General features: G+C 40.4%; 2 protein-coding genes across 2 annotated transcripts in view; both read left to right on the top strand.

The window, feature by feature from the left end:
- Window positions 1–25,262, top strand: part of LOC306850608 (dihydropyrimidinase-related protein 5-like) — a 618,334-nt gene that overhangs the window by 476,626 nt on the left and 116,446 nt on the right. The gene's annotated exons all lie outside the window — the stretch shown is intronic.
- The window catches only part of LOC306850124 (dystrobrevin beta-like), a gene marked incomplete at both ends in the record, with an annotated part of 53,225 nt that continues 32,563 nt past the window's right edge, over window positions 4,601–25,262 (top strand). Inside the window, 8 exons of the mRNA XM_079385575.1 lie at window positions 4,601–4,667; window positions 6,347–6,427; window positions 6,542–6,755; window positions 13,625–13,710; window positions 15,430–15,584; window positions 15,707–15,812; window positions 15,929–16,095; window positions 17,343–17,467. Coding sequence (XP_079241701.1) covers window positions 4,601–4,667; window positions 6,347–6,427; window positions 6,542–6,755; window positions 13,625–13,710; window positions 15,430–15,584; window positions 15,707–15,812; window positions 15,929–16,095; window positions 17,343–17,467 — 1,001 coding nt within the window. The remainder of the gene's footprint in view (window positions 4,668–6,346; window positions 6,428–6,541; window positions 6,756–13,624; window positions 13,711–15,429; window positions 15,585–15,706; window positions 15,813–15,928; window positions 16,096–17,342; window positions 17,468–25,262) is intronic.

The raw sequence follows: 25,262 nt of genomic DNA on the forward strand, positions 1-25,262 counted from the left end.
TCACCTGCAGATGCAAACACACGCAACCGAACGTGTCCTCAGAATATCATCTTACGGATCCAGCTGTATTTGTGCACCATATAGCTAGCATCTTATTTATTTAACATGCCAGGTACACAGGGAGTTAAATAAAGATAACATGGCCGTATGCATTAAGCTGTCATTTAAACGCATTCGGGGTGTATTACTATTTTAAATACGCGAGTGTTTGTACAGAGTATTTCCGCGCGAGTCATTATAGAGGTGTGTTACTTCTACCTTAGTGGGCCTTAATTTCACTCAGTAGTAGCCCTGCACGGAACGATTTGAAGCCAGAAGTCAGCAATGACATAATGCTTTCTAGCGGTGTTCCGTTCGTGAACGAATCGGTGCTTTTGAGCGAATCTTTGAAGTGAACGAATCGGTGCTTTTGAGCGAATCTTTGAAGTGAACGAATCGGTGCTTTTGAGCGAATCTTTGAAGTGAACGAATCGGTGCTTTTGAGCGAATCTTTGAAGTTAACGAATCAGTGCTTTTCAGCGAATCTTTGAAGCGAACGAATCAGTGCTTTTGAGCGAATCTTTGAAGTGAACGAATCAGTGCTTTTGAGCGAATCTTTGAAGGGAACGAATCAGTGCTTTTCAGCGAATCTTTGAAGCGAACGAATCGGTGCTTTTGAGCGAATCTTTGAAGTGAACGAATCAGTGCTTTTGAGCGAATCTTTGAAGTGAACGAATCAGTGCTTTTGAGCGAATCTTTGAAGCGAACGAATCAGTGCTTTTCAGCGAATCTTTGAAGCGAACGAATCGGTGCTTTTGAGCGAATCTTTGAAGCGAACGAATCTTGATCACTTCCATGCACTGACTCATATGTTCTCCAGCTGCCTTCCTTTCATTAGGATCCAATAGTAGCCTATCTAGTGTGAAGAACAGTTCATTACTAAACAAATACGCTAGTTTATCTGGACAAGCTGCTAACTACTAAATAATAGCACTGGAAAACTTGCAGTTGTTACCTATCTATCTGATTTAACCCGTTTTGTTTGCGTAAGTGAATGTATATAGGTTGGTTCAGTAATGTGAAATAGGCCTAATATTTTTGACTGTAATAAAACCAGTGATTTAGGGTTCCGGAAGTAAAACTCATTACTCATTTTCTCAATAGGGACATTTATTTTTAATGATAACTTGCAAATCTTTGTGAACTCCGACATTGTTAATCAGTGGCATATGCATTTGTTGAAGCCATCTGTGCCTTTTATTTTAGCTTATTTTTAAAATCAATGTTTAGCAGCAGAATTCATGGTGGAAAACTACATTACCCAAGATGCTGTATGAAAATTACACCAATTAGAGAATCAAAAGGTCTCTGCAGGGAACGCCCTCTCCCATGAAACACCCCGAATTATGTCATCAAGACGGTTTTCCTGTTATTGTAAAACACTTAAAGGGATAGTTCACCTAAAAATGAAAATTCTGTCATTAATTACTCACCCTCATGTCGTTCCAAACCCGTAAGACCTTCATTCATCTTTGGAACACAAATGAAGATATTTTTAATGCATTCCAAGAGCTCTCTGACCCTCCCATAAACTGCAAGGATCCTTACACGATCAAGGCTCAGAAATGTAGCAAGGAGATTGTTAAAATAATCCATGTGACATTTAGCTGTAATTTTACGAAGCTTCGATAATACTTTTTGTGCGCAAAGAAAACAAAAATAACGACTTTATTCAACAAACCTACTCCTCCGCATCACCCTATAGTGGCATTTTGGAGAGTATCACATACGTAAACAATGTATGCAACTTATGTACGCGGATATGGTGTTTACGTTCAGATCAAATCGTAAACAACGTATAGTGCTGCTGACACAGAACAGTTCACGTATGTGATACTCTCCAAAACGGCGCTATAGGGTGACGCGGAGTTGTGGAATGAAGTCGTTATTTTTGTTTCATTTGTGCACAAAAATTATTCTCGTAGCTTCGTAAAAATACGTTTTTTACGGTTAAATACGGTTTTTACGACCTTTATGGTTAAATACGAGGCTTCGTTCGAGGGCTTCAAGGCTCAGAAACAAAATCAGTGAATCACTGATGTAAACATGGATTATTTTAACGAGCTCCTTGCTACGTTTCTGAGCCTTGATCGCGTAAGGATCCTTGATGTCTATGGAGGGTCAGAGAGCTCTCGTCATGCATCAAAACAATCTTAATTTTTGTTCTGAAGATGAACGAAGGTCTTACAGGTTTGGAATGACATGAGGGTGAGGAATTAATGACAGAATTTCCCTTTTTGTGTGAACTATCCCTTTAAATATTTTATGTGTCCTTTGCAATAAGTTTAAAATATATTGTTTCTGTGGATATAATCAACTTTAAACAAATTCGTTTTATATTTCACCATTGTTTTTAATTTGGTTGTCTTTCGCAATGCTTCATGGGATTGTAATTCTTTTCTTCACTAATGCCGCTAAGTACACAAGCTTAAATACGTTTTGGCTTCAAGTAAAAGTTTTTATGTTATGATTCACCTCATTGCCAGTTGGCTTGGTTCATGGCTTATAACGCTTTAATGAAGACTTTTTAAAAATCCCTATGATAAAAATGTATAGAAAAAAACACACCTGAAAAAGTAGACAGGCACTAATGCACTCTTTTCTGAATTCAGCTGCTGTTTTGAGTCTATCACTGAATCAGTCACTTGAAATAAATAGATGTGTGTTCTGTCATCTCTGTCACACTCTTTCTACAAATATCTTTCTAGATTAGATAGGCCTACTCACATTAAAAAAGTATGTAAAAAGTCTAGTTTAGGTCGTGAACAGCTTGTTTATTAAATTGTCGAGTGAATGCTTAAATGGGTAGTTCACCCAAATATTTGTTGAAAGTTTACTCACCCTCAAGCCGTGCAAAGATGCAGATGAGTTTCTTTCTTTATTGGAACTGATTGAAAAATTAGCATTACATGTTTCCCAGTGGATCCTCTGCAGTGAACGGGTGAGAATTTAAACATCTGCTAAAAACATCACAATAATCCACACAAAATCGTCTCACCTGAATCAGGAGAGAAATATGCACAGATCAAGTACTGTTTCCAAGTGCAAACAGCAGTTCTAAACAAATAGGTCAGTGGATTTTGATTTGAGAGGACAACAGGGGATGGACTTTTTCACTAAGAAGCATAATTATGGATTATGCAATGCTTTATGATGGATTTGTTTCTTACAAATACTCAGCTTTTCACTTCACAAGATGTTAATTGATGGACTGGAGTCGTGTGGATTACTTGTGGATTATTGTAATGTTTTTATCAGCTGTTTAGACTCTCATTCTGACAGCACCCATTCACCGCAGAGGATCCATTGGTGAGCAGGAGATGTAATGCTAAATTTCTCCACATCTGTTCTGATGAGGAAACAAACTCATCTACATCTCAGATGGCCTGAGAGTGGGTACATTTACAGTTTTGGGGGAGCCTTTCTTTTAATGAATCACTCACACAACTGGCACAACGAAGTAACCTGCAGAAAGGGTTACTGAATCAGTGAATGAATCAGAACAGATCATCTTGACGAAGTGAATCAAAGGATTCAAGTCATTAGGATTTCTAAAACCCCTTTCTACTAGTTGAAACAGCAAGTAAATATGAGTTGACGGCTGATGTAACATTTTATGGTGAGGATGTAAGAACTACAATTACACAACAGTAATAACTCTACACATTACTATAATATCCGGTATTATGTATATATTTTTACACTCATTAAATTCCGAATTCTTTTTTCACTGCCTTCTTCCTTAGCAGCTCATTTCTCATCTCTCTCTTGTCTCTGCACATTACTTTTACTCACAGCAAATTATAATGTAAAATATGCATGTATCTCCTTTTTCACAGTCCTTATACTCAGAATTCCTCCTTCACTGCCTCTATGATGTGTCCTCTTCTTGTCACTATTAAGTGGCTCCTTAGCGGCTCTTGTTTCATTAGCTCACAGGATGCAGTATGTGCAGACACTATTGTCATACATAATCAGCACTAGCACAGAGCACGAGAACTCAAATGCCCTTTTATGAACGGGGGATTTATTCCAGGGTTTATTTTTGTATGTGTGTGTGGGTTGGATTGGGGGGAGGGGTATTTCCCCAGATGTCAACATCAAAATGTTTTTCCTTACATAGGAGCTTCCTGGTTCCTTTGCATCACCTTATCTGAGTCCCAGCCAACCTGACAGGTCAGTAATAGAGTCTTAAGGAGTTTCCTGTGGACTGCACTATTGAGTTTGCAAAAGATCGTACAAGAGAGTTCTGAAAGTCTTTTGATTAAAGGAATGTGGAATAATATACACAGCGATAGATAAATAGATTCCTAAAAAAGCACCATTCATTATTGTATTTAATTAGTCATTATATTATTTAAATGAAAATGGCTGTCGAAAATAAATTAAAATAGCTATATTGTAATTGTTTTGTATTTGTATAGCTGTTTCTATTTCTTTACGAAATACTTTAAAATATTTGCAAATATATTCAAATGCTACTTTGTGATTTGAGTTGTGTCTTCATAATGAGGCCGTGATTAAGCTGTGGTATTAAATGGGCCTTTTTGTGTTGTGTAGAATGATTGAAGAGGGAAGTAAAAGCAGCAAGTCCATGGTGGAGAAGAGACAGCTCTTCATGGAGATGAGTGAGTTGCTTTCAGAGTTAACAACACCACACACATACACAGAGGACTTGTCGAAATCTATCCGCCCTTCGCTGCCACAGGGCAATAGACTGGCACAAACTAGTGTCTCTGGTTGGAAGGCAAAACTGATTTTGAGAAAACAGTAGAACTGGGTTGATGGTCCAAGTAAAACTGCAGTATAAAATGTCACAGTTGCTTTGTATGTTCAGAGTATTTTTGTGGATGTCACATTACACATTTTTGAAAGCATAGGTCACTCAAAAATACTCACCCTCATGTTGTTCTTATGACTTTTTTTCTATTTTTCTTCTATGGGACACAAAAGGTGGATATAGAACGTGGGCTGCTTTTATGAAATTTTGAAGGTCACATTTATAGATTCTCTACAAACCTTCCGTGGGCGAAATCCAGTCATTTCTATAGGAATCTGTGCAACCAGGAGTTTCGCACATGGGTGAAAATTCTCCATGCAGATTTTGAAATGTGTTCTCGTTGGTAACGTGCATTGACCAACAGAAAGCTGCTTAATTTGAAATTGATGTCTGTGTGAGCTGTGCTTTATATATTGCTACACTATTGACAATAGACAATGGATTTTTTTGCCTATGAAATTTTGCTAATGAGACTAGACTGTGCCTGTATGGTAGGGGATTTTTTTTTGTCATTTTGCAGCTCAACAGCAGGGATCCCTTTTATGAATAAAAGTTCTTTATTGGAATGTATGGTTCCGTCAAAGAACTTTTAATATCCATGGAAACTTTTCATTGCACAAAAGGTTCTTTATAGTACAAAAAGGTTGTCAGTGTTTAGATTATTAAAATGTTCTTTACACTAAGAAAAAATGGTTCTTTTAATAACTGTTCACTGAAAGGTTCTTCAGAGAGCCTGAAATGATCCTTTTATGGCACTGCTGCTGCAAAAAAACCTTTTTGGAGCCCTAATTTTTATGAGTGTATTCACTTTCTTTATATGGACAAGAGCAGCCTGCACATTCTTCCACATTTCTGTGTTCCATTTAAATAAGAAAGTCCTACAGGTTTGGAACAACATGATGGTGAGTAAATAATAAGGGTGGGAGAAAAACAATCGATTCTCTGATTCATTTAGGATATGCACTGTGAGAAACATGGGCTTTGCTTGAAATTGTGCAGTTTCACTCTGATATTTCAGCTTTTCTGTTCCAAATGCTCTGCGAAGGCATCATTTTTGCCGTTTGGAATGCAATGTAAATTTGATACATGAAACTTAAAAATGCTAATGTAAACTCAATCAGTCATGTCTTAAGGACAGGACAAAACATCTGATATGTTAAAATAGATCTGTGCATTAGTGTGAATGCAAACTATCAAAACTCCCACTGTTTATGTTATTAGTAATATATGGTTTATATTTCCTTGAATGTTTTGAAGGTATATTTAGTTGATTACAATTCTTAACATACAATTATTTTATTTATCATCAATCTGTAGTTATTTTAAAAAGTACTAAGGAATTTAATAAAAATGCACTCAAGAATCGTTTTGGAATCAGATCGTGATTCCCAGAATCGGAATCAGATGCCTAAGTACTCCCAACTCTAGTAAATAATGGTAAAATTTTAATTTTGGGGCAAACTATAAATGGTTTAAGGGACTTTGCAATGTGAAAGTAACAAAACTGATGCATGTCATTTTCACCAGGGGCACAAAACTTTGATGTTATTCGCCTTTCAACGTATAGGACGGCATGTAAGCTACGATTTGTTCAGAAACGATGCAACCGTAAGTCCTGTCTCCATGCTATTTATTTTAAAATACCATTTTGTGACAAAGTCAATTTGGTATATGAAATACTTGTATATGAAAAACAACAAAGCATGTCCATTCCTGTCGTAGTTCATCTAGTGGACGTGTGGAACATGATCGAAGCTTTCCGTGACAATGGGTTGAGCACGTTAGACCACAACGCGGAGATTAATGTGTCACGTCTGGAGACAATTTTGTCCTCCATCTTCTACCAGCTCAACAAGCGGCTGCCCACCACCCACCAGATAAACGTGGACCAGTCCATCGGCTTGCTGCTAAACTTCATCGTGGCCACTTATGACAGGTGTGTTGTTAGTGAGGGAGATTTGTTTTTCTCTCAGGGGGTCCCTTGTGGCAGTATGTCCCTGCAAACCTGATGGGACTGTGAGTCATATGCATCGTGACAGGAGTGAGTGTTTGGAAGGCATAGGCTCTGTTCCAGAACATAGGGAGCTGCCTATGGAGGCAGCATTTCAAGACATTGAAAATACACTAATAAGGTGGAGGCTATAAGGTAGGTATCTTAATTATATTGCTTATTAAGATAACACACTTTGTTTTGGCAAAATTCTAAAAGTGCAGTCATATTTACCAATTTGCAAGCAAAATACAGTCAGATATCCACTCAATCTGAAATTTCAATGTAGGGTGAAAGATTTCCCCATGCAGATTTTGCAACGGGTTGACGTTGGTCACATGAATTCAGCGCACTGACCCACAGAGAAAGCTGCTTGGTTTGAAAGTGTCTTCTGTGTGAGCTGTGCCTCATACATAGCTACACTATTGACTAATATACAATGCATGTAAGATTTCGCCAAATTTTGCTAATATGCATTGTAATGACCTAACTGAAAAAATAAAAGACAAAAAATGACAAAAATATAAAAATAGTTTAAAATGATCAAAACTGACTATTTTACCCCAAATTTTCTTCTTGCATCAGTGTTGCTGCCTATGTAGAGCATACCAGATTGGTCACTTATAAGATGACTGATATATATATATATATATATATGTATATATTATATACTCCCCTCCAAAAGTATTGGGACAGTGAGGCCAGTTCCTTTATTTTTGCTGTAGACTGAAAACATTTGGGTTTGACATCAAAATGATGAATATCAGACAAGAGATTTACATGCAGGCTTTTATTTCCAGGTATTTACATCTGGATCTGACACACATCTTAAAGGATATCACCTTTTGTTTGAACCCACCCATTTTTCATGTGAGCAAAAGTATTGGAACATGTGACTGACAGGTGTATTTTGTTGCCCAGGTGTGTCCTATCACAATGATTCACGAGTTCACCCTTACATCTAATCTGATAGCAAATAGTAAGCATATTTTGGCGTGCTGTCCTGGTGGAGGGCTCCAAGCCCGGAATGTGTCCCGAACCCAGAGAACTCCCCAAAAGAAACTTATAGGCATTGGACAGCAGCCAGAGAGCAAAAATTTTAGTTGCCCCCCAAAATATGCATGCTGTGAACAGATAGGAGTTAAAATTTGCAAATAAAAGGAGTCAGGGTGACCGGAGAGCTCATGCAGTGCTCGACGGGAGCTGCGGCTTGCAGCATCGGACTGGCGAGCCCTACATGCCACTAGAAGAGAAGCACGATGGCAGATATCAAATGAGGGACTCTAACTGCGTCCGAAGGGAGCTGCGGCTCTGCTGCACCGGAAGGGAGAGTCCCTCTTGCAGCTGAATACGAGGCGCGGTTTGACGCGTGGGATGGGGGGGCTCTTGCTGTGACTGAAGGGAGCCTGCAGCTGCTGCACAGGAAGGGAGCGCCCCATCCAACGCTGAATAGGCAAGCAGAGTTGAGGCGCAGTTTGACACGTCGGATGGAGGGCTCCCACGTAACCGAAGGGAGCCAGCGTCTCTGCTGCACAGGGAGGGAGAGCCTCATCCGCCACCGCGTACGCAGCGTAGCTCAAAAGATAGATGGAGGGTTCACCCTGCGACCGAAGGAAGCCGTGGGTCTGCTGCACCGAAAGGGGAGAGTCCTCCTTTGCGGCTGAATATGAGGCGCGGGTTGATGCCTCGGATGGAGGGCTCCCACAGCGTCCGAAGGGGGCCCGTGACTCTGCTGCACCGGGAGTGAGAGCCCCGTCCGTCACTGAGCTGCGCAGCGCAACTCAAACAACAGACAGAGGGGTCACACTGCAACTGGGGGAGAGCCCCATTTTATACCAAATAAGCAAAAAGACACGACTGATGGAGGGACTCTCGCTGCGTCCTAAGGGAGAGTCCCCCTTGCGGCTGAATACATGGCGTGGTTTGATGCGTCGGAAGAAGGGCTGCCATTACAAACGAAGGGAGCCAGCGGCTCTGCTTCACCGGGAGGGAGATCCCCATCCGCCACTGAGCAAGCAGCGCAACTCAAAATGACAGACGGAGGGTCCACCCTGCGACCGAAGGGAGCTGTGGGTCTGCTGCACCGGAAGGGGGTGACTTATTGCACTGGAAAGAAGAGCCTCCGATTACCCGAGTAAACAACGTGATTTAAAAACGATTTATAATTTTTTTTAAAACATGATCAGGGCTATATGGGCTTCCTTTATGTGGAGTTGATTATACCTGATGTAACTTTTAAAAGCATCTGATGGCCATCGACCGAGGGTCTGATTCTGTGAGAGGCCTTTTTTTTTTTTTTTTGGAGCTGCTGCAGTTGCTGCTCCAATGCGTAATGAATTGCTGGAAAAATTTTCTGCGGGTAAGCCTGATTGAGTGAGGATCAGTTTAAGTGTTTTTGGAACTAAAAACGTGCAACAGGGTGGGTAGAGTCGTCGACGAAGAGACGGTCCAGTGCAGATTTAGCTTGAGCATTCCTGAGTTGAAAATAAGAAAGGAAAGTCTGATAAGGTTGAATTGGAGATGGAAGGTTAAAAATGTACAGTCAGGTCCATAAATATTGGGACATTGACACAATTCTAACATTTTTGGCTCTATACACCACCATTTGATACTTTCTTTGATGATGAACCGCTGGATGGACGGCCATTGTGGACTTCTCCAGAACGTCCAGATGGCCAGTCCGCCCCTGCTTACAGCGTAGGAACATTTAGTGCTTGACGTGGGTGAGCAACATGAGAGTGAGACACAGAATTAAAGTTTTTGGATGAGCTGACTTTAGTGAATAGTAATTTTGTCGCGCTTTGCGATTACTATGGTAACATCCGCCTCGAGTCCATGACACGAGCACCGCATTGACAGTATAAAACGCATCCAAAATGAGAGAAAGCAATAGCCGCGCTGTGTAAAAGGGGCTTTAGAACTTGAATTGATTGCGTTGCTCATCTGAAGCGCGTGCGCGCTGGAGCTGCTGGTCAAGTGCAAACATCATTTAAATCACCATATTGCATGTATTTTTGAGTCGTATGAGGATTCAAAGCATTTTAGATTGTTTCTTCTTATTGTGTATGTTCATAGAGGGAGAGGCGGGACATACAGTAGTAGTGTGCACCAGTGGCGCTGTGCAAAAGATCCAACAAATTAATGCATTGAAAACACAGATGGACAAAAATAAAGTTTACAGAGTTTCAATGACTTCTACGTAGTTTTGCGTCATGGTTATACAATGACATCAACGTCCATTATGTCATCCTGTCGTTTAACAGCTTTTAGCAACAAACGACCTGCCTACAAGAGCTGGAGCCCCGGCTACATGCGGCTCTGTGGCCGGAAGAGCCGCGGTGAAAAGTTGAGTGGAACAGAGCAGCGGCTGCGATCAGCTGGTGCTCGGCGGCGGTGACTGGCGGAGAAGGAGTGAACCTAGGGGCAGCAGATTGCGATGGAGGATCCAAAAAATCCCCAGTATAAGTCTTGTCGTTGTACAGAAAAAGTTAGGATAGTTAGCTAAATGTGTTGCACCTACGCCAAATTAGTTGATTATCTGATCCTGATCCTCTGGAACCTTCTTAATAAAACATAATTTATTCAAACAATAATTGATTGAATGAATGAATGAATGATGCATTTATATAGCGCCTTATTGTGTATTGCTGTACACCCAAAGCGCTTTACAATCATGTGGGGGGTCTCTCCTCAACCACCACCAGTGTGCAGCATCCACTTGGATGATGCGACGGCAGCCACACTACAACGGCGCCAGTGCGCTCACCACACACCAGCTACAGGTGGAGAGGAGAGAGAGTCATAGAGCCAATCAAGTGGATGGGGATTATTAGGAGGCCATGATAGACAAGGGCCAGTAGAGGGAATTTGGCCAGGACACCGGGGTTACACCCCTACTCTTTTACGAGAAGTGCCATGGGATTTTTAAATGACCACAGAGAGTCAGGACCTCGGTTTAACGTCTCATCCGAAAGACAGTGCTTTTTGACAGTATAGTGTCCCCGTCACTATACCGGGGCGTTAGGACCCACACAGACCACAGGGTGAGCACCCCCTGCTGGCCTCACTAACACCTCTTCCAACAGCAACCTAGTTTTCACCGGAGGTCTCCCATCCAGGTACTGACCAGGCTCAACCCTGCTTAGCTTCAGTGGGCAACCGGTCTTGGGCTGCAGGTTGATATGGCTGTGGCAATAATTAGCACTGAATGTCTACGCTCAGTTTCAGATTTGGGTTTTGCCTGTTCAAACTGCATTTATAGTTAAGAGGTGTAACCAATATGAAAACCAGAGAGCTGTCTATGGGTGAAAAACAAGCAATTGTGAAGCTGAGAGAAGAAGGAATCAATCAGAGCCATTGCACACACATTGGCCATAGCCATTTCAACCATTTGGAATTTCCTGAAGAAGAAAGAAGCCACTGGTGTACTAAGTAACAGACATCGAACAGGTAGACCAAGGAAAACAACTGCAGTTGATGACAGAAACATTGCGAGAGCTGTCAGGAAAGACCCTAAAACAACTGTAAGTGAGATCAGCAACAACCTTCAGCGGGCAGGAGTGAAGGCATCACAATCTACCGTTCGCAGAAGACTTCATGATCACAAGTACAGAGGCTACACCAGAAGATGCAAACCACTCACTAGCAAGAAGAATAGGAAGGTCAGGCTGGAATTTGCCAAAAAGTACAGAGATGAGCCTCAAAAATTCTGGGACAAAGTGTTATGAACTGATGAGACAAAGATTAACCTTTACCAAAGTGACGGAAAGGCTAAAGTTTGGAGAAAGCAAGGATCTGCTCATGATTCCAAACATACAAACTCATCTGTGAAACACAGTGGAGGTAATGTCATGGCTTGGGCTTGCATGGCTTCTTCTGGGATGGGCTTATTAATCTTCATTGATGATGTAACACATGATGGCAGCAGCAAAATGAACTCAGAAGTCTACAGAAACATTTTGTCTGCCAATTTAAAGAAAGATGCAACCAAACTTATTGGGAGATCCTTCATCATGCAGCAAGATAATGACCCAAAACACACTGCCAAAACAACAAAGGAGTTCATCAGGGGCAAGAAGTGGAAGGTTTTAGACTGGCCAAGTCAATCTCCAGACATAAACCCTATAGAGCAGGGGTGCCCAACCCTGTTCCTGGCGATCGACTGTCCTGCAAAGTTTAGCTCCAACTCTAATCAAACACACCTGCCTTTAATTTTCACGCGATCCTGAAGACCTTTAGTTAGTTGCTTCAGGTGTGTTTGATTAGAGTTGGAGCTAAACTTTGCAGGACAGTCAATCGCCAGGAACAGGGTTGGGCACACCTGCTATAGAGCATGCCTTTTACCTGCTAAAGAGGAGACTGAAGGGGGTAACTCCCAAAACAAACAACTGAAAGAGGCTGTGCTGAAAGCCTGGAAAAGCATCACAAAAGAAGAATGCAAAAGTTTGGTGATGTCAATGGGTCACAGCCTTGATGCAGTTATTGAAAGCAAAGGATTTGCAATTAAATATGAAGTCTTTTTCACTTTAATAGTGATGTTAATTCTGTCTGTTCCAATACTTTTGCTCACATGAAAAATGGGTGGGTTCAAACAAAAGGGGATATCTTCTAAGTTGTGTGTCAGATCCAGATGTAAATACCTGTAAATAAAAGCCGGCATGTAAATCTCTTGTCTGATATTCATCTTTTGATGCTAAACCCAAATGTTTTCAGTCTACAGCAAAAATAAAGGAATTGGCCTCACTGTCCCAATACTTTTGGAGGGGAGTGTATATATATATATATATATATATATATATATTTACATTTAGAGACACCTTTATCCAAAGCAACTTACAAATGAGGGCAATAGAAGCAATTAAAACAAACAAAAAAAAAGAAATATGTAAGTGCTGTGAAAAGTCTCTGTAACATTTGCGTCTGAGTCCATCAGTTGTCCTCAATATGAAAAGAAATGAATCTCAAAATCATACAGTCATTGTTGGAAAGGGTTCAAATATGCAAAAGATGCTGGAAAACTAAATAATTTGAGGGACCTGAAAGATTTTTATGAATGTAAAGTTGATGTCCCCACAATAACAAGCTAGTGTAAAACCAATAAATCATCCATTAAAGAACGTCATGCCAGCTTACTGCAACAAATGTTTACTTCAACAATACAACAAAATTCTATTGCGTAAACTTCACATACTTTTGAAAATCCAGCATTTAGGTGATCCTGATAAGCTATCATTGTCACAGATGTAAACACGACGGCTCCAAAGCAATCTCAGTTATGTTTGGCTGCACTAATATTTTAATATTTCAAATTTACGCTAAACACAACACGACACCTAATGAAAGTCAAGAAGTAACAAACCGTCACACACACAAAGAAGATGGGACTGAATGAAATGAATTGGTGAGTCAATTTTGAACTGGTTCATTTACATGAATCGTTCAAATGAACCAATTCACTAAAATGAATCAGACTTTCTTCGGCCTTTTGCAAAAAGTAGCTAACAACTGAAACATTTACACTATATACTGTAAACAAAAACAGGTGAAGAAGAACATTGTTAATGTAATATCTACTAGATTTCAAGCTAAAACTCATAAAAAGCGGGGGGAAATAATAAGTTTTGGGTATGGAGTTGTTGGCCTTGTAACACTATCAACATTATGTACATGTTCTGTTTACGCATACATTTCCAAATTATTGTCTATAAGAGCACGAAATTTGGTGTAGTCCAAACATGAAATTTAATTTAAAGAATTTTCTGGCTTAGGATTGCTATATCACAATGTCTTCTGATAATGTGTTGTTTGTGTTTCAGTGAAGGCCATGGGAAACTCACAGTGTTTGCTATGAAGGCAATGCTAGCTACGATGTGTGGCGGTAAAATACTGGACAAATTACGTTGTAAGTATAATGCCTATAATACAGCTATTGAGCATTTATTTTACAAAGACATAATTGATATTTTCTGTCATAAAGTGGAGTTCATATGATGTGTAAGGCTTAACTGTTGTTGATTATCATTGAATCCATGGAAGTAGTCATTTTGCTCTTCTCTTTTTGCTAATTAGTTACATTTCTCTCTGCTAAACTGTCAGTATTACTCAATTTTAAAGACAGTAAGCTCATACAATGTTTTATAATATGAAATAAGTCTATTTAAGTCTATTTTATGTACACAGGCTTTTATTTTAAAATGATATACAAAAAGGACTTTTATGGTAAAGAGTTTCAACGAGAGTTTGGCTCCCCCTTCTGTACATAATGTGTACTGAACACAAAATTACAAATAAAATGTTTTCTGCATACTCATTTAAAGTTACTAAAAGGCTTCTTAGAATTAATAAGAATAATTCATCCCACAAGTGTCTTTTAGCTGTACAGACAGTAGCTTGGATTTTTTTTGGTGAAATAATAATGAATTTTACGCAGATATGTTTTCAATTTCATGGATTTATTATTTTTTTTTTTTTAATAGTTACAACTTGTATATTTAAGTGATGCAAATTCGTAATTTCTTCGTTTTATCATTATTATTGATAATAATTAATGATAATTATTAGATATCCTCATGCATTATAAATAATATGTAAATAGAGCATTCATTCTGAATTGTTTGTTCTTAAATATTTATCCATGACATGCCAATTGAAAAATAAATATAATAAAATGTATTTGAAATACATTTTTTTCATGCTCAAAGTATTCTAAAAATACATTTACATGTTTATGCACTTAATAAAAATACCCTGCAATTATACTTTTGGTATGTTATACTTAAGGTCTGCTAAATTGGAACAACTCATTTTGTACTTAATGCACTTTAATTGTGCGGACGTAGTGCTGAAGTCCAACTAAAGATATACTGAAGTATATGTGACCCTGGAACTCAAAACAAGTTTTAAGTCGCTGGGGTATATTTGTAGAAATAGCCCAAAATATATTGTATGGGTCAAAATTATTGATTTTTATTTTATGCCAAAAATCATTAGGATATTAAGTAACGATCATGTTCCATTAAGATATTTTGTAAATTTCCTACTGTAAATATATGAAAACTTAATTTTTGATTAGTAATATGCATTGCTAAGAACTTAAGTTGGATAAATTTAAAGGCGATTTTCTCAATATTTAGATTTTTTTGCACCCTCAGATTCCAGATATTCAAATAGTTGCATCTCAGCCAAATATTGTCCTATCCTAACAAACCATACATCAATGGAAAGCGTATTTATTCAGCTTTCAGATTATGTATACATCTCAATTTCGAAAAAATTGACTCTTATGACCCTTATTGTGGTCCAGGGTCACATATTTGATTGTGCTAAAGTGGAACTATTGCAAGTACATTTCAGGTACACTTTAAATATCTTGTATTTAAAGACCGATATTATACAGAGATCATACGATCCTTATTAATAGCGATATAAATACACATTTCAGCCATAATATTGAGAAATGTGCATTGTGCACAAGTTTAATTATAATTTTTATATCAGTAAGTGATATGTCAAAATATGTTAACAGATTTGAACTATACTTAGTATGAAATAAATGTATTTTTAATATATTACTATTTTTACTAGGGATGACATAACTCAGAATCACTTCTGTCTCTTTCAGATATATTTTCCCAGATATCAGACTCAAATGGGGTGATGGTCTTTGCCAAATTTGACCAGTTCCTGAGGGAAGTGTTAAAGCTCCCCACGGCAGTGTTCGAGGGGCCGTCATTTGGCTACAACGAGCACTCTGTGAGAACATGCTTTCCTCAGCAGGTGAGTACACTAATCTGCTTCAAATAGCAGCAAGAGTCCCTTTAAAACGATCAGGATCTCATTCAACCTGTCTGGGAGTCTTAGAGGCTTTCACTAAAAGTGTCTTATCTGTGCTTTGCCAGAAGAAGATCTTGCTGAATACGTTTTTGGATGTGTTGATGGCTGATCCACCCCCGCAGTGCCTCGTATGGATACCTCTCATGCACCGACTCGCTAATGTAGAGAATGGTACGTGGGTTTTTATATCTTATTTCCCATCGCCCACTGCGTCTGGACACCTCGCTCACAAAATATGGCTCGGGTAAAACGCAGTTTGCGACTGTCTTTGTGCTGCTGTCCCGCAGTCTTCCATCCAGTGGAATGTTCTTATTGCCGGAGTGAGAGCATGATGGGTTTCCGCTACCGCTGCCAGCAGTGCCATGGCTACCAGCTTTGTCAGAGCTGCTTCTGGCGTGGTCATGCCAGCGGTCCCCATAGCAACCAGCACCAGATGAAGGAGCACTCCTCATGGGTATGTTCACCCAAAAATGGAAATTCAGCTTTCATTTACTCACCCTCATGTCACTCCAAACCTGTATCAATTTCTTTGTTCCAAGAAACACAAAAGGAGATGTTATGTAGAATATTCAAGCTGTTCTTTAGCTTATAATGAAAGTCGATGGTGATTTAGAATGCCCTAAAATGACAAAAGAAAAAAAACATCAAAGAATGGCCTTCTCAGCTGCCATAGTTGCAACTCTTGCGTCATCAGAACAGGGTGTTCAACGCACCATCGTTTCCGTGCTTTGCATCATTTTGTCGGGGCTGAATGCAGCCCTGTATATTAGAATGATTTCTGAAGGATCATGTGACACTGAAGACTGGACTAATGGCTGATGAAAATTCAGTGCTGCATCACAAAAAATAAATTATATTTTAAGAAGTCAATATTAGAATTTCTTTTCCTGTATTTTTGATCAAATAGCCTTGATGAGCATAAGAGGCTCCATTAAAATTTTTTAAAAATCTTACTCATCCCAAACTTTTGAACGGCAGTGTAAAGTTCAAAAGAACAGCATTTATTTGAAAGAAACATATATTGTAACATTATAAATGACTTTACTGTCACTTTGCTAAATAAAAGTAATTATTTCTTTCCAAAAAAAAAAAAGCAATCATACGGACCCCAAAGTTTTGAACAGTAGTGTATGTGTTCAATAGCAAAATAGTTTGGCCATGAGTGAGGGATGGATGAGCAGCAAGTCTTTTGTTTCCTGTTAAACGTCATTTTTCTCTAATTCAGGATTTCAAGGGGTTTGTGTGTTTCAGTGAGTGAGTTATATTGATTACATTTTTAATACTCAAGCGTTGTTCCAAAGCTCAGTCACACTGCTGGAAATTACAGCTCGGGAAACGATTCGCACTGCCTCCCAAATCCAATTATAAGAGTTTTCCCCTCCTCATTCTTAACACCTCGATAAAGATTTTTTTTCTAAGCACAGAGCAAGGATTTTGCTGAATCAAAATTTTTTTTCATTAACTTAAATGAAATGTACCACATATATATCTCTCCATTAAATTATATAAAATGCTCTAGCTTCACATGGGAAGTAAGTCTGCCATTTTTATGTACAGAATAAACATGCATTAATTCCCCCTTTATGCAACAAAACTGTATATATTTGAATTGCATTTGCTTTTATTAGTTAAGTACATGTAATGTATTGTATTTAGTATTTATTTTTTAACTTTACAGGATTTTTTTCATTCAATTTACAGAAGTCTCCAGCAAAGAAGCTCAGCCATGCCATCAGTAAATCTCTGGGCTGCATGCCGATCGGAGAGCCGCCTCACCCTGTGTTCCCAGAGGCAGCGGAAAGACCTCAGGACCTCGCACACACCACGTAAGAGTGCTTATCCAATCAAATTTCTCTCTGCTGTCTCAGCTCTGTACGACATTTACATCCCAAACCATTCATTCATTGCATTTCTGAGTAACTTTGAACAAACAGCTCGCATTTGCTACAGCATAAGAATGCAAAGTTGATCCAGACGGGGCTTTTAAGCGTTACTGTTTCTTTACATTTATATAACAATCAGGTTGTTATTGTAATCACGTCCTCTTGTCTGAAATTCCACAGTATTTGTTTCTTATTTCTATAGCGAGAGCGAATATTGATCTGCAGATCTGTCGTGGGAAAGAAATGTAATTAGGAAATGCCAAGAAGAAAGATATTGTGTGTAGAAATATATGGGTACAGTTTTCTCGTTTACTGAATTATAAATATCGGGGGGCAGAATCAATCATGCCAGACCTTCGCTCTAAGGAACAGGTCCTGGTCTATAAGCACTTTCATTAACTGACACATGCACTTGGGGATTGATGAAGACCATAAAACTGCAGAACATATGTGCCCTCCTCTGGAGGGAAAGTGTAGCAGATTTACTGTGTTCATTTATTTTGCTGATAAAGTACCAGCGTTATTTGATTATGAACCATATAAAGTATTCACAGCTCGGATAACAATCGCATGATTTTATAATATTTTATAATATGGGTGAGGAAAATGAACAGCAGTAAAGCATGTAAGACTGCACCTCATGATAATTCATTTTAGTCATAGTTTTTGTCTTTTGATGGGGATGTTGTTTTAATTTAGTCAATATTTTTATATTCATCAATTTTAGTCTAGTTTATTATGACATATAATCAATGAAAAACAAATACTGTGGAATTTTAGTATATTTCTGATTTTCAAATAGTTGTATCTCGGCCAAATATTGTCCTAACAAACCATACATCAACGCAAAGCTTATTTATTTAGCTTTCAGATGATGTATATATCTCAATTTTTTAAAATGGACCCTTATGACTGGTCACATTTGGGTTTCAAAATTATTTTCTTCTTTTGAACTTTCTTTTCATCAGAGAGTCCTGGAAAAAAAAGTATCATGGTTTACACAAAAACATTAAGCAGCACAACTGCTTTCAACATTGATGATAATGAGAAATATTTCTTGAGCACCAAATCAGCATATCAGGATGATTTCTGTAGGATCATGTGACACTGAAGACTGGAGTAATGGATGCTGACACAGGAATACATTACATTTTGAAATATATTAAAGTAGAAAACAGTTATTTTATTTTATTTATAAAACAACAGCAACAAAAAAAAATAAAAAATAGCATTTTATTTTACATGCTAAAATCATCATTTAATAAATTTCATTCTCGGACTTCAATATTGTGCATTGATGATCAGCATTATAACTTGACCTTGAGGAAGACATGTCACCAACATCACAGCAGTCCAAACAAAGTGCATGGTGCTGTTTATGAAGTGAAAAAATGTGAAGAAAAAATAAGATTTACCGGTCCTTAGATCCCATGCAGGCAGACGGTCTCCTGTGGGGACTAAAATAATAGCTGAAGTGCACAGTCATGCTCCGGTGGCATTTCTGAGTTGGCAGAGAATAGCTGCACTAAAACTGATAGAGTTTTAAATTTAATGGAGGCCGCTGATAGTGTCAGTCCTTGTCTTGTGTTTCCCTTCCTCTCGTGTCCCTATTTGGCCTTCCTCGTCCCTTTAATTAGTAGTTAATGTGTCCCCAGCCCTGCATGTGATTGCCCCACACCTGTTTCTGTTCTTCCTTGAATATTTCCCAGTGTTTATAATCCCTGTGTTTCCTAGCCCCTGTGTCCGGTCTTAATCGTCATTGATGTTCGTCTCTCCCCAAGCTCCTCGTCTCTTTGTGTGTGTTTCAATAAAACAGGCTTATTGATACCTCCACGTCTCCGCGCTCCTTGTGTCCCGAGAGGGAACGTGACAGAAGACCGGACCTACAAAGTAAGCGGCGCTCCTTTTCCCCCGTTTTGTTTTCCGTTTTTGAAAGTTTTTTGTTTGCTCCTTTTTTCCCGCTCCCTCCATGGCGATGGAGTTCGCCGCCCGCCTCCGCGCCCTGATACTCCGCGAGCTTCCCTTCGTGGAGTACGCAGAGGAGTTCTGCGGGCTCGCGCAGAGTTCGGATCTGCACGACGCGGCCATCCTCCATCTGTTCCGGCTCGGAGCCTGTTACAACTACCCCATGGACCTCCCAGACACCACAGGATTGACCTGGAGGGTAGGAATATACCGGTGTCTGGGAGACTTCCGGGTCCGAGTCGGAGCTAGCCCGCCGTCGTCCGCGGCTCTCCCGAGCCCGCCGCCGCTCGCGCTTCCAGAGCGCCCCCGCGAACTCGCGCTTCCAGAGCGCCCTCCAGTGCCTGCTCCTCGCAGGTGGACTACCGCGTCTCCGCTGGTCCCGCCCAGCTCTCCTGCATCTCTGCTGGTCCCGTCCAGCTCAGCTCTTCCCGAGCGCCCCCAAGTGTCCGCGCTTCCAGAGCGCCCTCCAGTGCCGGCTCCACGCACGTGCCCTCCAGTGCCGGCTCCACGCACGTGCCCGCCAGTGCCGGCTCCACGCACGTGCCCTCCAGTGCCGGCTCCACGCACGTGCCCTCCAGTGCCGGCTCCACGCACGTGCCCTCCAGTGCCGGCTCCACGCACGTGCCCTCCAGTGCCGGCTCCACGCACGTGCCCTCCTGAGTTCCCGCTGGTTCCGTCCAGCCCTCCTGAGTTCCCGCTGGTTCCGTCCAGCCCTCCTGAGTTCCCGCTGGTCCCGTCCAGCCCTCCTGAGTTCCCGCTGGTCCCGTCCAGCCCTCCTGAGTTCCCGCTGGTCCCGTCCAGCCCTCCTGAGTTCCCGCTGGTCCCGTCCAGCCCTCCTGAGTTCCCGCTGGTCCCGTCCAGCCCTCCTGAGTTCCCGCTGGTCCCGTCCAGCCCTCCTGAGTTCCCGCTGGTCCCGTCCAGCCCTCCTGAGTTCCCGCTGGTCCCGTCCAGCCCTCCTGAGTTCCCGCTGGTCCCGTCCAGCCCTCCTGAGTTCCCGCTGGTCCCGTCCAGCCCCGCGCTGCAAGAGCGCCCCCAAGTGTCCGCGCTTCCCGAGCGCCCCCAAGTGCCGGCTCCACGCAGGTTCCGTCCATCCCCGCGCTGCAAGAGCGCCCGACAGAGTCCGCGCTGCAAGAGCGCCCGACAGAGTCCGCGCTGCAAGAGCGCCCGACAGAGTCCGCGCTGCAAGAGCGCCCGACAGAGTCCGCGCTGCAAGAGCGCCCGACAGAGTCCGCGCTGCAAGAGCGCCCGACAGAGTCCGCGCTGCAAGAGCGCCCGACAGAGCCCGCTCCTCTGTGGCTCCCAGGGGGGAGCTTCCCCAAGAAAATTTTGGGGGGGGGTAAGAGGGTCACAGCCTGTGTGGCCGGGCCAAGGCCACAGAACCCCTCAGGCCCGAAAAAAAATAGGCCGTGGCCTCCCGAGTCCCCTGACCCGCCCTGGCCTCCCGAGTCTCCAGATCCGCCCTGGCCTCCCGAGTCTCCAGATCCGCCCTGGCCTCCCGAGTCTCCAGATCCGCCCTGGCCTCCCGAGTCTCCTGACCCGCCCTGGCCTCCCGAGTCCCCTGACCCGCCATGGCCCCTGGAACGGGCACCGCCCTGGAGGCCTCCAGAGCGCCCACCCCCCCTCCCCATTGGATGGTGTTAGGCGTGAGGACACGCCTTCCGGAGGGGGGCGTAATGTCAGTCCTTGTCTTGTGTTTCCCTTCCTCTCGTGTCCCTATTTGGCCTTCCTCGTCCCTTTAATTAGTAGTTAATGTGTCCCCAGCCCTGCATGTGATTGCCCCACACCTGTTTCTGTTCTTCCTTGAATATTTCCCAGTGTTTATAATCCCTGTGTTTCCTAGCCCCTGTGTCCGGTCTTAATCGTCATTGATGTTCGTCTCTCCCCAAGCTCCTCGTCTCTTTGTGTGTGTTTCAATAAAACAGGATTATTGATACCTCCACGTCTCCGCGCTCCTTGTGTCCCGAGAGGGAACGTGACAGATAGTACCTGAGGCGTATCCCCTTGAGGATCCCGCTCTGTATCTGTGTATAGATATACAAGCTTTTTAAACCAAATGTTTCTCTCAGACATTCCCTGTGACCCTTTCTGTCTGAAGCAAAGGATGGTGGATGACTGCCAACAAGACAACTGAACATATTTTTGGACTTTTCTTTATTTTTGCGTCACGTTAATCAATACCAAAATTGATTACTTTTTTTAATGCACATAACATTCCTGGTCTTATTGAACGAGGTTACATTATTTCACTTTTTTCAGGTTTTTAAATGTAGTAATTTTCTGTGCCTCTGAAATTACTTTAATTTTAACTGTTGTCATGAATACCTCTTGCTTTGTAACCTTTTCCCCCCAGCCGCCAATCAACGTTCTGGAATAAAACGCATATTTTTACAATCCAATCAATTTCTAATGGATAAAATGAAGTACAGTGTGTAATTTTGTCCTGTTTCAGTCATTATGCCACGTTACAAAAATGTACATGTCTATAGAGTCAACTATCAACATTAAAATTGCAATAATTCATTTCTGCTTAATAAACAATGATCTTGACTTGGACTTTATACTGACACCTAGTCAAGTTTTAAATTGAATTCTGAATGCAATTTTGCTTGAAATTCAATGATGAAATAATAAATCTTATGAAAGAGTGTTTAAATTTTACCGTATTATTACCACCTAGAATAGATTCAGGCTTAATGATGAAATTGCCTCTGAACTCACTGTGACTGAAGGGCACATTTGCCAACTCGTTGTTCAGCTGCCAGCATCGTCTATTTTTAGTTCCCAAATTCAGATTGCTAAGCAATTAAAACTGCTCTTGAAATATCCCTTTGTACCACTCGAATAGCATCAGCTTCAAATAGTCCTCATGTGAAAGACTTATAGAAATTTATTTTCAAATAACGCTTCCTATTTATGGATAAAGAGAACAAGAGACTTGTGTAATGCTTGCTTCAATTGGCCACGCAACAATTAGAGATATGAAAGTGTTGAATTAGAACAGATAAATATCAGACTTTGATTACAACGCGGAGCACATTTTCACGCATTTAAAGACATGAAATGGCATTCTCAACTCATTTAACTTCTGTAATGTGACATATTTCAGAATCAGTCAGGATTTAAATGAGAAAATTATGTAAGTGGCAAGGAAAATCATTTCAGAGGTTGAGCCAGTTAGCACATTTTGATTAAAGACTACAAAGACATACATTTCCCCCCGTAATGTGCACAGATAAATCATTTACAATAAGAGCATTAACATGTATTAAAAAGTAAGAAAGAGGTTCATTCTGGCATTAAACATGCACTCTGAAAACTCAGATGTTTGATTTCTGTCCTTCTGTCACATATTGTCCTCTCAGCTTATCTAAATGTAGTTTGAAGTGCCTGCGGGCCACACGATCTCTTTAGTGCTAAATCAATCTCAAGCCTCCAGCGTTTGCTGTTTACTATGACTCTGGAATGTAACAATGCCACTTTTATGGGCTCTAACAGATTTTAGAGTCTGTTTCATTGAGCGTCTCCCTCAGCTCAGACAGAGATTTATGCATCTTATATTGAGTATTGAAGGAAGCGGTTCTGCTGTGATAAATTTCATCGGTGTTGTGATATTCTATTATTAGTTGTACTTGTTAATACACGTATTACTAACCTAATGCATCTGCCTAAATTTTTGCAGAAAATGTACCTATGCATACAATTCACTGGAGTTTCTAGCTGAAATGAACATTAAAGGCAGTAAGACACCAACTAATTTTATTCCAGTTTTTAAGCACTTCTTTGCAAAATACTGTTATGACTTCAAAACACTTTTACCATGGTGCAGCATTTATGAACTAAACAATTTTGACATTTGCATCACATAACCAGCTCCATATGTATTGCTTTTCTGATGTAGTAAACGTGCTCGGTAGCGCACCTGGTATATTAGTGCAGGGCTCGCAAAATTTCAAAATCCCTTCGGGCAGGTACTCTTCAGATTTTGGTAGCCCAAATTAAAAAAAATTTAAAAAAAACTTTTTTTTTTAAATATAGAAAACCAGATGGGAGTCTAAATGTCAATCAAAAATATTTTAAATACACAAATATCAACAAATATGAAGGAAGGAATTTTATTTCACTATTTACAGGGTACCTGTAGAATTAAAAAAAATAATAATTTAAGGAAATTTATGACCCAAGGAAAATGAACACAGTATGAGCGGAGTTGGACAATGTCTGTGGTAACATACAGTATTAAGCCATAAAATGACATGATTTACAGTTCAGATATAACACAAATCTTATAAAACAGCATTTCAGCCAAGAATTGCTATTATTGCTAGAATTGCAAGAATTTCAGACCATTTTTATGAAAAGGGATAAATTAAGCATATAAATTATTATATTAATTTAAAACAAATAAATATTACTGTCTTAATTGTTTAGATTTTTAGGAGGCACATTCTTTCTCATTTACAACACCATGGCCCGGTTTCACAGACAAGGCTTAGACAAAGCCAGGATCAGGCCATAGTTCAATTAGGACATTAATGTCATTTTTATTAACATGCCTTAGAAAAAACATTACTTGTGTGCATCTTGAGACAAAACAAAGGCACTGATATGTTTTAAGACCAGTCAGTGCAAGCTTCTTTCAGTTGAAACCGCTCAGAATTACATTTTAGTCTAAGACTAGTCTTAAGCCTTGTCTGTGAAACCGGGGGTATGTGTTTGCTGCTTAAAAACATGGGTCGATATTTGCATTGACCTGACCATAAGCAGCAAGAAAGGATTATTGGAAATGAAAATTCATTCTCTGCCACGAGGTGGCGCTTTAGGAGCGGCTTAATGTCATCAGTTGCATCAGTTTTGGTTAGGAACTAGAAAATAATACAAATCAGGATCCTCATTATTAGAGCTCTGCCCCATCATGACCATCTCTTGCTCTTTGGGTAGCTGGCAGATCAGTGTAAACATGTCTGACTGCCCGTTACTGCCCCTCACAGTTGGTCAGCATAATGTTCCTGCTGGCTTTGACCTCAAGGTGACATCCATCAACATCCCACTGTCACGAGCTGCATGCCGCCTCGTTCTGATTGGTCGTGGCACAGTCATAGAAAAGGAAAATCATGTCTGCTCAGCCCCGTGAATCAGACAGACCCAGGAACTCTGTGGACAGCCTTGTTGTTGTTATTTTAAGTGAGATGAATTTCTATGATGAACTGCTGGAGTGTTGTTTTTCTGACAGCTGATGGCATATGAAGGCATGCCCTTCAGATCTTCTCCTTTTTGACAGATGGAGTTCTTTAGGACATGCTGAACCATAGGCAGGGACAGATGTCTGTGACTAATTTGCAGTGGATATAAATGAAACAAAATGGCGCAAAGCATATCGTTTCTTGAACCACTGACAGAATGTTCGTGGGTTGTATGTATGGTAAATAGGTCAGTGATTGACGCTCACAGATCTATTAAATTATTCGAAAAAATACTTGATTGCACTATAATGAAAATATTCTTAATTTCTGGATTAAAATTCATTATGTATTTGGGAGCATGGAAAAAAAATGAAAAACAAAAAATAAAAATGTAGAAACAGTTTTAATTCAGAATTTTCTAGTTAATGTCATAAATAAGTAACAAATTGAATTAAGCATGAAATAAAAATAAAAAAGTAGTAGAAGCAGAATTTTTTTTTCAGTAGAAAAACGGAAATAGTATTTTCTTGTGAAACATACTCCAATAATCATGTCAGAAATTTGATAGGCCTTCTGAATTAGGATATTGAAGA

The sequence above is a fragment of the Barbus barbus genome (assembly GCF_936440315.1).
Source record: "Barbus barbus genome assembly, chromosome: 30".
NCBI lineage: Eukaryota > Metazoa > Chordata > Actinopteri > Cypriniformes > Cyprinidae > Barbus > Barbus barbus.